Raw genomic sequence first — 13432 nt, 5'->3', positions numbered from 1 at the left:
AGCCCATAAATATACCGAATAGCTAGTTATTAATCTTAATCCATAGTGATCTAGTTTGTTTAATCATCAGAACTCCATGGAAAGATATCAACGAAAGACATCTGGCATGCTAAACGGATATATAGTGTTGCTTGTTAAAAAACCCAGGGAAGATTGTAAGATAACTGAGAATATGACACTCGAGGTGAGCCAGACAGGTGTATCTTAATACTGGACAAGTAAGTTAGTTCTACGTGAAGAGACACCAGGGAAGTCCGACGGATGTATCTTAAGACTAGACAAGTAAGATAAGTTCTACGTGAAGAGACACCAGGGAAGCCCGACGGATGTATCTTAAGACTAGACAAGTAAGATAAGTTCTACGTGAAGAGACACCAGGGAAGCCCGACGGATGTATCTTAAGACTAGACAAGTAAGTTAGTTCTACGTGAAGAGACACCAGGGCAGCCGAGCAGATTAAGCGTAAAACGAATGAAGCATCTTAAAACTAATCAAATAAGTTAAACATGAGGAGACAACCGAGGGGAGGGGTTTGTATGCAAGTGATCTATGAGAATGAAACGTATATAGGGCGACACCCGGCAGGTTGACAAATTGACAAGATCTTTGTTTAAACATGCTGCCCTTGGTATTCCTCTGATGCAGGTGCCAGTTTACGTACCGTATTAACCATCGAAACGTCAGTCGTGAGTCACGTATAAACATGAATTGGTTGTGTCACGCAAATCCTTACATATTCCACAACTAAATATGTTCGACACAATCGTCTTTGTACGAATATAATGATTTTAGATTTCACATGTGTATCGATTGGTCTGATACAAACATCACATGATTCCTAATGTGAAGATTGTTGATGATTATAATCTATACATGTACAGTTATTCCTATTCTTACATAAAAATTTGACGACATATTGGAATATGAATGTTCAAATAATCGTTGATGCGAGTCGGTTGGCACGGTGGTGACACACCTGTCTTTAACGAGGGTCCGGGGTTCGATTCCAAATACGGACGTGAAAGGATATGGAGTCACTTTCCCGAACAAATACGTTGTCCCAGGTTACCCCTCTTTTCTCTTACACTAAGACATGTATCGCTTAAATTTAAGAAAGACAAAAAAGTTGAAATGGGCAACATCAAAATTGATTTACGAGTGAGAGGTAATTAAGAAGTAAAACATGTGGGGGTGGTTCTATAAATCTATCCCATAAATACGATCACCGGTGAAATTATATTTGATTAATACCCGCAACTTGTTTTGACCTGGACGACCGCAAGTTATAAACACAGAGAAATTAACAGCTTTATAGTATTTTCCATTGGTTTATTCACAAATCAAACGCAGTTTGATCATTTAATTGATTACATATTTTCTTTACATTTCTATAGTTTTTGTACTATCAATCTGATTAAATATAACACACCTGCTACATGAGAGGCATTATCTCACCAGATTCCCGAACGAGGCTTAAAAGTAATATTATAAACGACTATCATATCCTTAACCATAACATTCAATCACTTCCTCTTATAAAAATATAGGGCACTCAAGTAACCTCCTTTATGATGAAACATGAAATGTTCCATTCAATCCTTTTAAAATCATGAGTAGTCCTATTTGATGAAGTTAAGTGCTGATAAGAGTATATAAACTGATTATAAACAGAATTCTCTATCCAGATTGTTTTCAGTTAAAACTATCATTTCGTTAAGGTTGTACATTTCCAATGTATTACGACGATCAAACTGATGTCTTTGAATATACCTTTTTAACTCAAACGATATTATTATATACCTTTTTAACTCAAACGATATTATTAATTTACAATTCAAGATATATGAATAAGGACAAGCAACATAATATATGTTATAAAGTCATATAGATGTATATCAGGACTGAAAACACGATGCATGATGTTAACAATGTGTTTTGATTTATCTGAATCAATTGTTTTTCTCATTCCTTGGTCGCAGCAAACACATGCAACCTCCCGCAATACGAAGAGTCCCGCCATCAATAACGCCCATTGGTTGACCCGGCACTAACTCGAAGTCGAAGTGTTGCATGATCTTAGCGATGATGATCTTTGTTTCTATCTGTAATAAGGTTCAAATAACGTTAAATACTTACTGTTAAGTTGCATTTTGTTTGTGATAGTTATCTAAACTTAAGAAGGATGCTATATTAAAATATACACCGAAATTATGTGCATTGTCTGTAAAGCTGAATACAGTTTTTGAAGTTAATTTCCAAATACTTAATTTTCTAAAAATACAGGTTTTAATATACAATGTTATAACCATGCCTAACACTATGCGTCGTAACAATTTAATATGACTCAATATAAGAGTTCAATTGCTATATTATTTATATTAAAGGATTATTGTTCAGCTTGCTATTTCAGCCGAATTTTATTTTACATATTGTTTTAACTTCGACATACCTCTGCAATCTTTTTTCCAATGCAAGAGTGAGGGCCCACAGAAAATGGGGTGGATGCATATACGCCTACTCTGTAAAAGGGAGTGTCAACACACATTGCATGATGATAATGGTAATGATATTTATCAGTTGGTTGATATTGGGTAATTTTGAAATCATTAGAAAATACAACTCTATATTTGAGAACCCATCATTTTAAATAATACCTTTCATTTGCGTTGGGACCAAATCGTTCCGGTATGAATTGAAGAGCATTTGTAAAGTTCTTCTCAGATCTGCTTGTAGCGTAGAAACTAACCTGTAAAGAGATATACGGCCTTTGTATTATGTACAGATACAAAAATACACACATTCACCGCACGCGCATGACCATATGACCATAGTTGTTGATAGGACGTTAATCAATACAACCTATAAAAGAAAATAAAATACTATACCGGATATCGTACCTACCAGTAACTCAGTTCCATCAGGTATTGGATTTCCCCCAATGCTAGTGTCGTGCTGAGTTTTCCGGTAAGTGGCTAAACCTATCGGATAAATCCGAAGTGTTTCCTTCATCACCATATCCAGGTAAGGTAAGTCGTCAAGCTCAGCAGGTGTTAAGACAGCCACAGCAGCCACATTGTCATCGATTTCCTTCTGAAGTCTGTATGAAATCATAACGTTTGTCCGAATTATATTTTGTATGTCGATGATGTTCTCTGCTGGTAATTGAATTAAATGAAATCATTCTTTATATCAATTGTTTGTTGAATATATAATATATAAAAAATCCCCACATTTTTTCAAAAGTTACCTTAATGTTTTCTAAAATATACATACTTTTTGTAACAATCCGGGTTCCGAGACAATAAGGATACCATAAAACTAAGGGTGTTTGCTGTAGTTTCTGATCCTGTAAGTATGATTAATTAAGTAAAGCATGTATGTTTATATATGTTTGTACATTCAACTTAAGCTCAAGTTTTGCATTAATGTAAGTGGTCATAATTATGTAACAGTATAAATTGCTAGGTTACGAATACTTCGTGATCCTCGAAATTAAAACCAAGGACATCTGAGGACGGGTCAAGTTGACACCTGCGGAAGTAATTGATAGTTTAGAAAAAAACTAAATGCAGTAAAAAGGATATGAAAGGAGACAAACATTGTATTCATGGGGATGCTGCCTCTACGGTAATAATACGGAGGAAAACATGATTCTGCAAGGGATCAAGGTCGCTTCAATATGCAGTAAGATATACCAGGCCTTATTCTATGCTTCTCCAATGACACTTCAACAGAAATCACTGGAGAATCCACCCCTAATCTTACAGGGTGGCCAACAATTAGTTGCCTGTTATTACATGAAGTGAGATATAACGGAAAAGCCGTTTCCCATTCATATACATGCTTTCTTGATCTATGCAGGAACATTTCTTTTTACGAATTTTCAGAAAAAATACTTTTCCGAATCTATTTCAGTGAAGAAATATCATAAAGAAACCATTGAATATTCATAATAGGTACTAACTTTTATACAATCATTTCAAAGAAAGGAAACATTTTGAAAGATTAATGCCAAAAATCATACTGTAATTACAATAAATAATAACATTGACTCTCAAGAAGCGACTAATCAGAAACTACATGTATAACAGAACATGTACCAGTGTACATCGTGAGATGACATACAAGTTTAAATGTTTAAGTGTATAAACATACCTCCTGTGTAGAATGTGATGATTTGGTCCAACAAAACTTCCTCTGTTATTTGTGGATTGGTTTCTGCAAATTAATATTGTGCATGTTTTGACTTTTGTTGATTAGTATAAACTTCTTCATGTATGGACACATCGAAAGTAATTGTGAGAGGGAATTCGGTATTTCTTTTTTAGAATTACGCTCTCATACGCGCACCAATTTTTGCTATTTGACAAATACATTTTGTATAACGGATACGTTTTCCTTTACTTTCTTTCTTTAAAATTAATACTAATCGCGCATTCACAAAGCAAATCAGTTCATTATTCGCCATATCTAATTATTTGCTTCCATACAACAATGATAATAATTATTATTACATTTTGTTTGCCTGGTTTTGTCACCATTCCCACCACCGTTGGTTTCATTTTGGTGACATCGCATCTCACACTAACATTATAAACATAAGGAATGATTTGGTTACGCAATTTGGTAGCTACGAAAAACAGAACAAATAAAATAATAATAACGAATACTCGAAACCTTGTGCCCTTAATCTCTCCGTGAGTAGTCTACAAGTATATGCTGCAATATTCCAGTTTACTGCATTGATATCACTATTTCGAAAGTGTGTCTCGGACTAGAGTGATACGTTAAGGGATTTGAAAACATAAACAAGTGAAACAAAACAGGTAAAACTCAAGTTAAGACCATTCTTAACTCGAACAACAAATTTGGTTCAGCGAGTAAAAATTAACAAGTCATAGATATACTCGGTTACCACAAATACTTGTGATATCACGAAGATTTTTCATGACACCACATTCGGGATAACGAGGTTCGACTGTAGTTGAAATTACGGCTGACAAAATCCTAATCATATGCCAGCATATTAATATCCTTAGGTTAACAAAGCCATCCATACATGAGGGTATGGATCTTTAATAAATCCACATATCCTATACACCTTTTATTCTAGTCGTTGCATGTGATAAAGCGGTATAGCAATGCTCGCCAATAATCTTATAATTACCTTTCAGGTGGTAGATAGATTGAAGAAGATCATCCGGAACGTGGTCTCCCCTTAGGTTTGCTTTTCTTCTCTCAGTTAACTGATCCTGTGCATACGACCTGATCTTTGCTACAGCACTCCGAACGTGTTGACAGTATTTCCAAGACAAGGGGTTCATCTGCAATTTACAGATTTGTGTAGGGATAGAGACGTGACATAAGACTTTATTAACGTCATCTAATGAAGTCAAATCGTGTATACTTTAATAAACAACTATAGATAGCAGGTCAGTTTGTGTAAATGTTTATCCAGCTCAGGTTGTATATGAGAACTTCTCTAAAGACCATCATCTGTATTTTCACAGATAACAAAACCTCTTAATATTGATTGTATAATAGAAGTGCTTACAGATGTTTATTTCCTGTAAAATATATTTTTATATGATTGGGCTGTCAAAAAAATTGTACATATCTTTTTTGATGTTTGTTAACTATTGAATCTAATATGCAATGTATCGGATACAAATGAAATAAAAAGCAAACATATTCTTACTACAGAAATTAACTCTTTTTTGTTACATCATCAGGACGCACCTTGAACATGAACGTGAATATACATACACTGAAAAATGGGTTGACAACTAGCTTTGAAAAGCCAGCTAAAGCAACTCTCAAATTGCTCGCAAAAGGATGAGGTTCGCCGTCCAGTTTTCCCAGGTCAAAGTTATATGCAACCTGAAAATAAGGGAATATTGGGAATATAAAGGAACAAAATTGTAATAAAAATCTACAGTACCAAGGCAAAATATGAACTACGGAAATTCCAACTGTGAGGCATAAAACGTACATGGAAAATCAAAGCGACTCGGATAAGATGGTCCAGGTAAGTCCGGGTAATGCATGTTATCAAGTGGTATTGACAAGGCAATTACACTGATTTATCTTCCCCTGTCGTATTTCTTTTGTCATCTGATTACTGATATATCTACCACAAAGCCTCTTCGCACACATTAAGTCACTCCTGGAACGGCATGCGTGTAAGAGATATCTGCATTTTCCATATGGGACCCTATATAGACAACAGTCGACATGACATCAGGTGAGGCGTTTACCTTAGACAGAAGATGCAGTATAACTTTATAAAACAACTCCTCCATATGTACATGTGTTTTCCCGTCCGCATGCTGTTCCAGCGTCTGTACAAGACTGTCTGCAAACTCATTATAGTCGGGGGTGAATTGCCGTAAGTGACTGTAAACACATTGTTGTTTTACCAGCGATTACGATAACATTTTACTGCTTGTGAATATCAAAGTATTTGAACGATACACTTTTTTTGTGGATGACATGTTTACATTTGTTGACTATCTAATAATGATTTACCATCCAAATTGCTTATGGAATCCATAGGAGTTAACCCAGTCATGCACTGTTTAATTTGATTTAAATTATTGTTTTTGGAAAGTTTCCAGAAGCAATACTTTTGACTTTTCTGAATTATATGAGAGTATATAGTTAAATAGTGACTTAGATAAAAAGTGCACAGTTATCTGTTTAATATTATCAGAAAAGAAAAAATGCAGCATTTTCAATATCCATCAACAATAATTTTCATGTAGTAGTACAAGGCATACTGAGGCTTAAACCAGTGATTAAAATGCATGCGATGAATTATCCATTCTTTCTGGTCAATTTCACTTTCAAGTCCTTGCCCGAGATATCTGAAATACAAAAGACATAACAGACGTTACCACCACCGTTGTTTGTAGAATCAAATAGTTCTATCTTAACAACAATTTGAGCACCGGAAAAAAACAAACACATTTGACATGCATTATAATAAACATAAAACAACATATTTATCTTCAGCGGAGCTAAATGCTGAAGTTGTTAAGAGTTTGAAAAAATGAATGAATTGAATATGTCAATATATAAATAAAGTCGTGAAAGACCGAAATAATAGAATATTGCAGAGATAGCTGCTCATCACAAAATTTAGAACTTGAAAAAACTTTTATATGAAATATGAACTAATTGAAATACAAGTTTTATAAATTTAACTTTAGCTGTTAATGCCACATACCTGGCACCAAACATTTGTGTTAAATTGGAGTAGATTGCTTTTGATTTTGGATGATTTCCTGTCACAAGGACGTCCTGAAATAGTAATTTAAGACTCTTAGTCATTCTGTGTCACAAGGTATCAGTATTTTAATTTATAACGGTTTCGAGTAATTTGAAAAATAGCACAATGAACGAACTGCTAAACTAACCGATTGGATACTTTCACTGATGGATAGTATGAATGTATCCAGTAACCAATTTGATCACTCAAACACTATTCAAATGTATTGATTTTTATTGTTAAAGAAGTGACATTAACATTTTGAGACCAGACCATCCTTAAATGGGACCAGACAAGGCAAGACAAAACCAAAATAGGGACCAGACCAATGAGACTGGACCAGGCAATTGTTTTATAGGATGCCATGTTATGTAAGTTTTACTCGAACTGCTTTGTTGCAGTCACTTGACCTCTTACTCTGATAACTATTGTCAGGGAAATGTCCTTGCCTAAGATATAAATACATGCATTTCTTGGCCAGATAGATTCATCAAGTTAAACGGTAACTGATTTATTCAATTCATATCATCTATCTTTCCAGTGATTTATATTGTAGATTGCATTGCATTGTAGATAGTTTCTAGGTATATAATTGAAATACTTATGTTTAACGAAACATCCAATTGCAGCTTTTGTTGTATTTAAATTGTTTGAAAATGTTCTAGACTAGTTGTACATGATGCTACCTTGATCTTAGATAGGTTTGAGTAATAAAACAACAATACACTATATATTATCATGACATCATATCAGTCATGATTTATGTGTTTATAATCGTTATATAAACGAAAACATCATCGTTTTAGGATTTTTTTAATGGAATACTGAGGAAGAACATGCGCCCGACAAATCCGAGAATTTCCCCTGTTAATGGATATGTATTTCTCTCATACCACGCAATGTTGGATAGAGTTTGTCCATGTAAAATAGCTAGGTAATATAAATCTATCTTACATACCATTTCACTCGCGCGGAGTAATATCTGCGTTCAACGGGGGACAACTCTTACAACGTCGTCTGATTGTGTTTACATATGACAGTCCCTATCGTCGGTGTCGGGTATAAAACGTTGGACTTAGCTATAAATGTACATGTATTCAGTAGCTACATGTTTCATTTCAGCAATGAACTCATAGGGTTACACGGTAAAACGATTAGACAATTCATCTGGGCGAAAATAACACTCCATTACTGTAAACTATACGTTTGTCATTTGCAAAGCAGAAGCATGAAAACACACACGATCACCTGGCAATGATAGGAAGCTGAATTAAAGCCATAAATAAATACGTTTTAAGAAAATGTCAAACACCACAACCGAAAAAACGGTTCCGACTACGTCAGCACAGGGGCCTGGAATTTTGTTTACTCAGTTGGTGTATTTGGACTTATCCTAGTGTGTACATGTAGCTCATTTTTATACTTTTTCTGGCTCTTAAATGAACGGACGCTCGGTAAAAAGGACAGCCCTCGATGTTCATTTCAGAAAATATTTGTTTTATTTATGTCTATATTTGTGTAGAGTAATAAAACTAACTGTCATCCTAGCCTTCCATTATGATAGCCGTTATTGACGGACCTACATTCGTCATTCCATAAAAAACAAATGTTGTAAACCACGTTTTGTGACCCATCGGGTGCATTATCCCTATCCTACAAACACTAATAATGAAGAGTTTTATAGGGAAACTATTTGAATAGATACCTTGATGAGTTCAGGTTCGGTGATTACCACAAAAGTCTGATTCCACATGCATATCCGGAATAATCCACCATACGTTTTAGATCTGAAAATATCACCGAGATTCTAAAAAATATCTTGTATCTGTTACATAACGGTAGTGTAGAGAAGCCTTACGTTTCATAGTCTATACCTCACTAAACAAAAATAGGTCAAAAGTTTGTTTAATATTCTTCTTTTTCAATACAGTTTTCATGTATATTTAAGAAGATCGTTAAAAATATTTCAATGGTTTACATCATATAACATTCTCTGGTAATGCAATATATTTTCATTATACGCGTCACCTTTACACAATATATACAGGATTTGCTAAAACTTACAGTTCGAGATAATAGTCACCTGGGATTCCACCTTTCGATATCATTTTCTTAATGGAAGGAAAATGGCCACTCCAGAAACTGAATAAAACGAATACAAAAATGAAAAAAGAGGGAGAGAAAAAACAGTTTTCTATAATTAGATAAACATGTGATTAAAAGGAGTGTTTTTACGTGAAATGATAAAGAACTGAATACTAAGAAGTGTTATATATAATCCCCCCCCCCCCCCCCCGTGGTTTTTTAGTCGATACATCACCGACAGGTCTTGACATAATACATAATACAATAATAACTTATAACTGGTGAATTCCCGGCTCGAGAGGTTAATATTCGTATTATTTACCTCAGCTATATATAGTAACAGGGAATTTACCGAGGGTTCAGAATTGTTGACCCATCACAAAAGAGATCATCGAGCTATAAGCGTTATAAACAAATCAGCAGTCGTAAGTACAGCTCAGCTGATAATAAACGTTTAACTAGACACTGACCTTCTAACCATTGAAAACCAGGAAAACGTACACATAAATTAGCAACAAAATCGCCATAGAGACACAGGTTTATTTTGCCTAAAAGGGCCATGACGTTACATTTGAAAATGCAGAGGCGCTTGACTTTGATTCGAGCTTAGGAATCACTCCAATATGAGTGATAGTCATTTGAGAACTAACGATAAATAGAAAGCTTAATCTTTTCAACTTAATGCCATTAAATATAACTCTATGATATTTGTGTTGTATTTATAGTATCAGACGTTTTACATAGCAAAGAAATATGGACAGTACTATAATAGGGGCCTTTTCATATACCAGAACAGTAATTGACTTTGTTAGGTTAACACTTTCTTGTTTTTACATAAATAAAATCAATAATTGTATATTATTGCACCCTACCAGTATCTCGAGATTGACCACAAGACAAGGCAATAATCAAAAAGAGATATTGAAGAGACGACGTAGATTAGATTAATGGTAACATTCTACATATCGTCATACAAGATTCAACATTGCTGTGGTATTACCATAGAAGATTCAACATTGATGTGGTATTACCATAGAAGATTCAACATTGCTGTGGTATCATCATACAATATTTACTATTGCTGTGGTATCACTATACAAGATTCAACATTACTTTTGTATCACCATACAAGATTCAACATTGCTGTTGCATCACTATACAATATTCAACATTGCTGTGGTATCATCATACAAGATTTATTAATGCTGTGGTATCACCATACACGATTCAACATTGGTGTTGCATCACCATAGAAGATTCAACATTGGTGTTGCACCACTATACAATATTCAACATTGCTGTGGTATCACCATACAAAATTCAACACTGCTTTTGTATCACCATACAAGATTAAACATTGCTGTGGTATCACCATACAAGATTCAACATTGGTGTTGCATCACCATACAAGATTCAACATTGGTGTGGTATATAAATTGAAAGATTTAATATTGCGGTGATATTGTCATACAAGATTCAACAAAAATAAGTGAACGCATTGAAGAAACATTCAATGTCATTATAATATCAATTAAGATATTGGACACATACCGGTCAATGATAGGTTCGTATTGGACGGAGAGGGACCATCATTCATAATCGTTGTACCATATCTCAAAAATTAATTACCCCAAGAGGTGTGTCGTGAAATTAAAGTAAAAAAAAAAAAAAAAAAATCAATACAATATTTCAAAATAAGGATTTACACGGAGACTATTGGAAAATTACAAGTAGAATAAAACAATGCTTTCTCTCATATGTCGACATGTTGGATAGAGTTTCCAATGTAATATAGCTATGTAAGACAAATCAATCTTACATAGCATTTCACGCGCGCGGAGTGATCTGCGTTCAAGGGGGACGACTCTGACAACGTCGTCTGCTTGTGTTTACAAATCTGACAGTCCTTCTCGTCGGTACAAGTTTAAAAAGTTGTACTATAAAATACATACATTAAGTAGATAAATATATATCATACCAACAATAAACCGATAGGGCTACGCGGCTAAACGATTAGACATTTCATCTGAGCGAAAATATCAGTCCGTCACTGTACTGTCGACTAAGCCTACATGCCTATTGTAACAGTACAGTAGACTGGCCTACCCTACAGGTTTGGCATTTGCCATTAAAACATGCAAACATGATCACCGGGCAATGACAGGAAGTTGAATAAAAGCAATAAATAAAACAGTTTGAAGAAAATGTCAAACACCACAACCGATGAAATTATTCTGTCTGCGTCAGAACAAGGGCCCAAAATTTTGTTTAGGCTTTCTCAGTAACCTGGGTATTTGAATTATTTTGACGTTTTCTGGCTCTTAACTGAACGAACATTCGGTAAAAATGACACACCTCGATGTTCATATAAGAAAATATTTATTTTAATTGTAACACAGAGTCTATATTTGTGTAGAGTAACCAGAAAAAAAACTAACTAATCATCCTAGCCTTTCAATATGATCGTCGTTATCGACGGACCTTCCTTTGTCATTCAATAAAAAACCCCGGTTAAACTCATATGCCTTATGTCACAGAAAAGATCGAGTCACAGTTCGCTGATTCACACAATCATCCTAACATCGCCATGTCATGCGCTCCTAATAGCCTTGAACAATGAAAGAAATTCCAATAACCGTCTTGACATCATGCTGTGACGAAGTGTTTTTTTTTTTTTTAAAAGATGTGACTTGGCAATACAAAGCACAGTGTGCTCCGTAAAATGATGAAATATGTCGAGGTGCAAATCAAATTAAATGTGAAATCGGAAAACTCCTTTCTTCGTTGATTTTTCCAAGTAACCTCTTTTCTCGGATTTTCACTGCACCATAACAGTAATGAAATTTGTGTCAAACTTACAGTTTGCCAGAATTGTGTATGATCTTTCAGTATTCTTTTCAGTATTTTTGTAAAAAACGAAAAATAAAGAAATTAAAAAATGAAGAAAATGGATGGCTGAGAGACGCTTTTGCCAGAAATTTAGTAGTGATATGAAAGAAAAAAGACTTCAATTATATGTGTATATAGGACAGGGATATTCTACCCTCACGATCACAAAATGCGGTAAACCCCTCGGCATGCCTCGGTTTTCACCACGTTTTGTGACCCCTCGGGTGGAATATCCCTATCCTACATACACATATAAAAGAGTCATATGTTCCAGAGAAGGCAGCGACTTCTGCTTTATCGAAGACTCCTGTCATGGTAACGCATGTGGGTTAATATTGCGTCCCATCCTGCTATGTAAATGTAAACTTTATTTATTTTACAACAATTGCGAAACCAGTTATATCAACTTATATTAATCACGCTTGTTGGCTCGGATGGAAGCGCGCGAGGGGTCTTACTGTGGGAGGAAACCGGAGTACCCGGGGAAAACCAACATGGTCGGACTGGTGACCCCATACCTTTTCACGTCCGATCGGGGAATCAAACCCCGACCGCCTAGGTGAAAGTCAAGTGTGTTACCACTGTGCCACCCATACTGTTGCTCATTGATATATTCATGTGAAATATACATTGTTGTGAATTGTGGCAACTTGCGCATTCTGAAGGCTGCATTACGTACTTGTATTGTATTGTTTTTTCCCCCTCAATTTCTTATATTTCAATTGATCATATATGATAAAACAACATCAACCAATTCGTGGTACGAATGTAGCTTTACTAGAAAACGGCATGTTGCGCACAAGACTTCAGCTTTCACTTTCTCGGGACATCCGTGATCACAGCTTGGATTGGCTGCCATGGCAACAACGGGGACGGTGGTTTTACCACAGTGTTGAATCTACAAACTTGTATGCACAACCGAAAACTTCTAACTATAGCTCGTGTCTTTTGAAATCATCTTAAAACAAATGAGTTGATACCGATCCATTGCACTCGTCTATCAACAATTGTCCTTTTCTATATGCCGATTTCGATACTTAAATCACTGAAGAGTTCCAATACCAAAGTATGAACATTAATACTTGCTGTATAAATCGTCCTAGATCACCCGATTGCCCAAACTCAATACTCATAAAATAGATACGAGCGTGAAGGTATTTGTACGTTAACAACGAAAAGTGCTGTACA

At 35.1% G+C, this 13432-nt stretch overlaps 1 protein-coding gene across 1 annotated transcript; it reads right to left on the bottom strand.

Moving 5' to 3' along the window:
* Positions 1–1314: 1314 nt before the first annotated feature.
* On the bottom strand, positions 1315–9409 carry LOC117323277 (cholesterol 24-hydroxylase-like). Its single transcript, XM_033878397.1, has 13 exons — positions 9335–9409; positions 8976–9057; positions 7229–7302; positions 6780–6866; positions 6258–6396; positions 5767–5880; positions 5168–5324; positions 4156–4218; positions 3274–3346; positions 2902–3097; positions 2655–2746; positions 2450–2519; positions 1315–2102 (listed from the first exon to the last, which is right to left on the bottom strand). Exons 1-13 carry the CDS (start codon positions 9376–9378, stop codon positions 1950–1952), a joined length of 1344 nt encoding a protein of 447 aa, XP_033734288.1. The 5' UTR covers positions 9379–9409; the 3' UTR covers positions 1315–1949.
* Between the last annotated feature and the right edge of the window lie 4023 nt (positions 9410–13432).

This window comes from Pecten maximus, chromosome 3 (genome assembly GCF_902652985.1).
Source record: "Pecten maximus chromosome 3, xPecMax1.1, whole genome shotgun sequence".
In the NCBI taxonomy this organism is placed as follows: Eukaryota; Metazoa; Mollusca; class Bivalvia; order Pectinida; family Pectinidae; genus Pecten; species Pecten maximus.
Note: the sequence above shows the minus strand (reverse complement) of the source record. Positions and strands in the feature narration are given on the sequence as shown.

What these genes read in the sequence shown, in the direction of transcription:
- LOC117323277 (XM_033878397.1), bottom strand. Translation starts at nt 9,378, where the DNA reads ATGATATCGAAAGGTGGAATCCCAGGTGACTATTATCTCGAACT. An exon ending in CTGATGGAACTGAGTTACTG is followed by an intron (nt 2,747 to 2,901) that starts GTAGGTACGATA and finishes ATCTCTTTACAG; the next exon opens with GTTAGTTTCTACGCTACAAG. An exon ending in GGTCCCAACGCAAATGAAAG is followed by an intron (nt 2,520 to 2,654) that starts GTATTATTTAAA and finishes TCCCTTTTACAG; the next exon opens with AGTAGGCGTATATGCATCCA.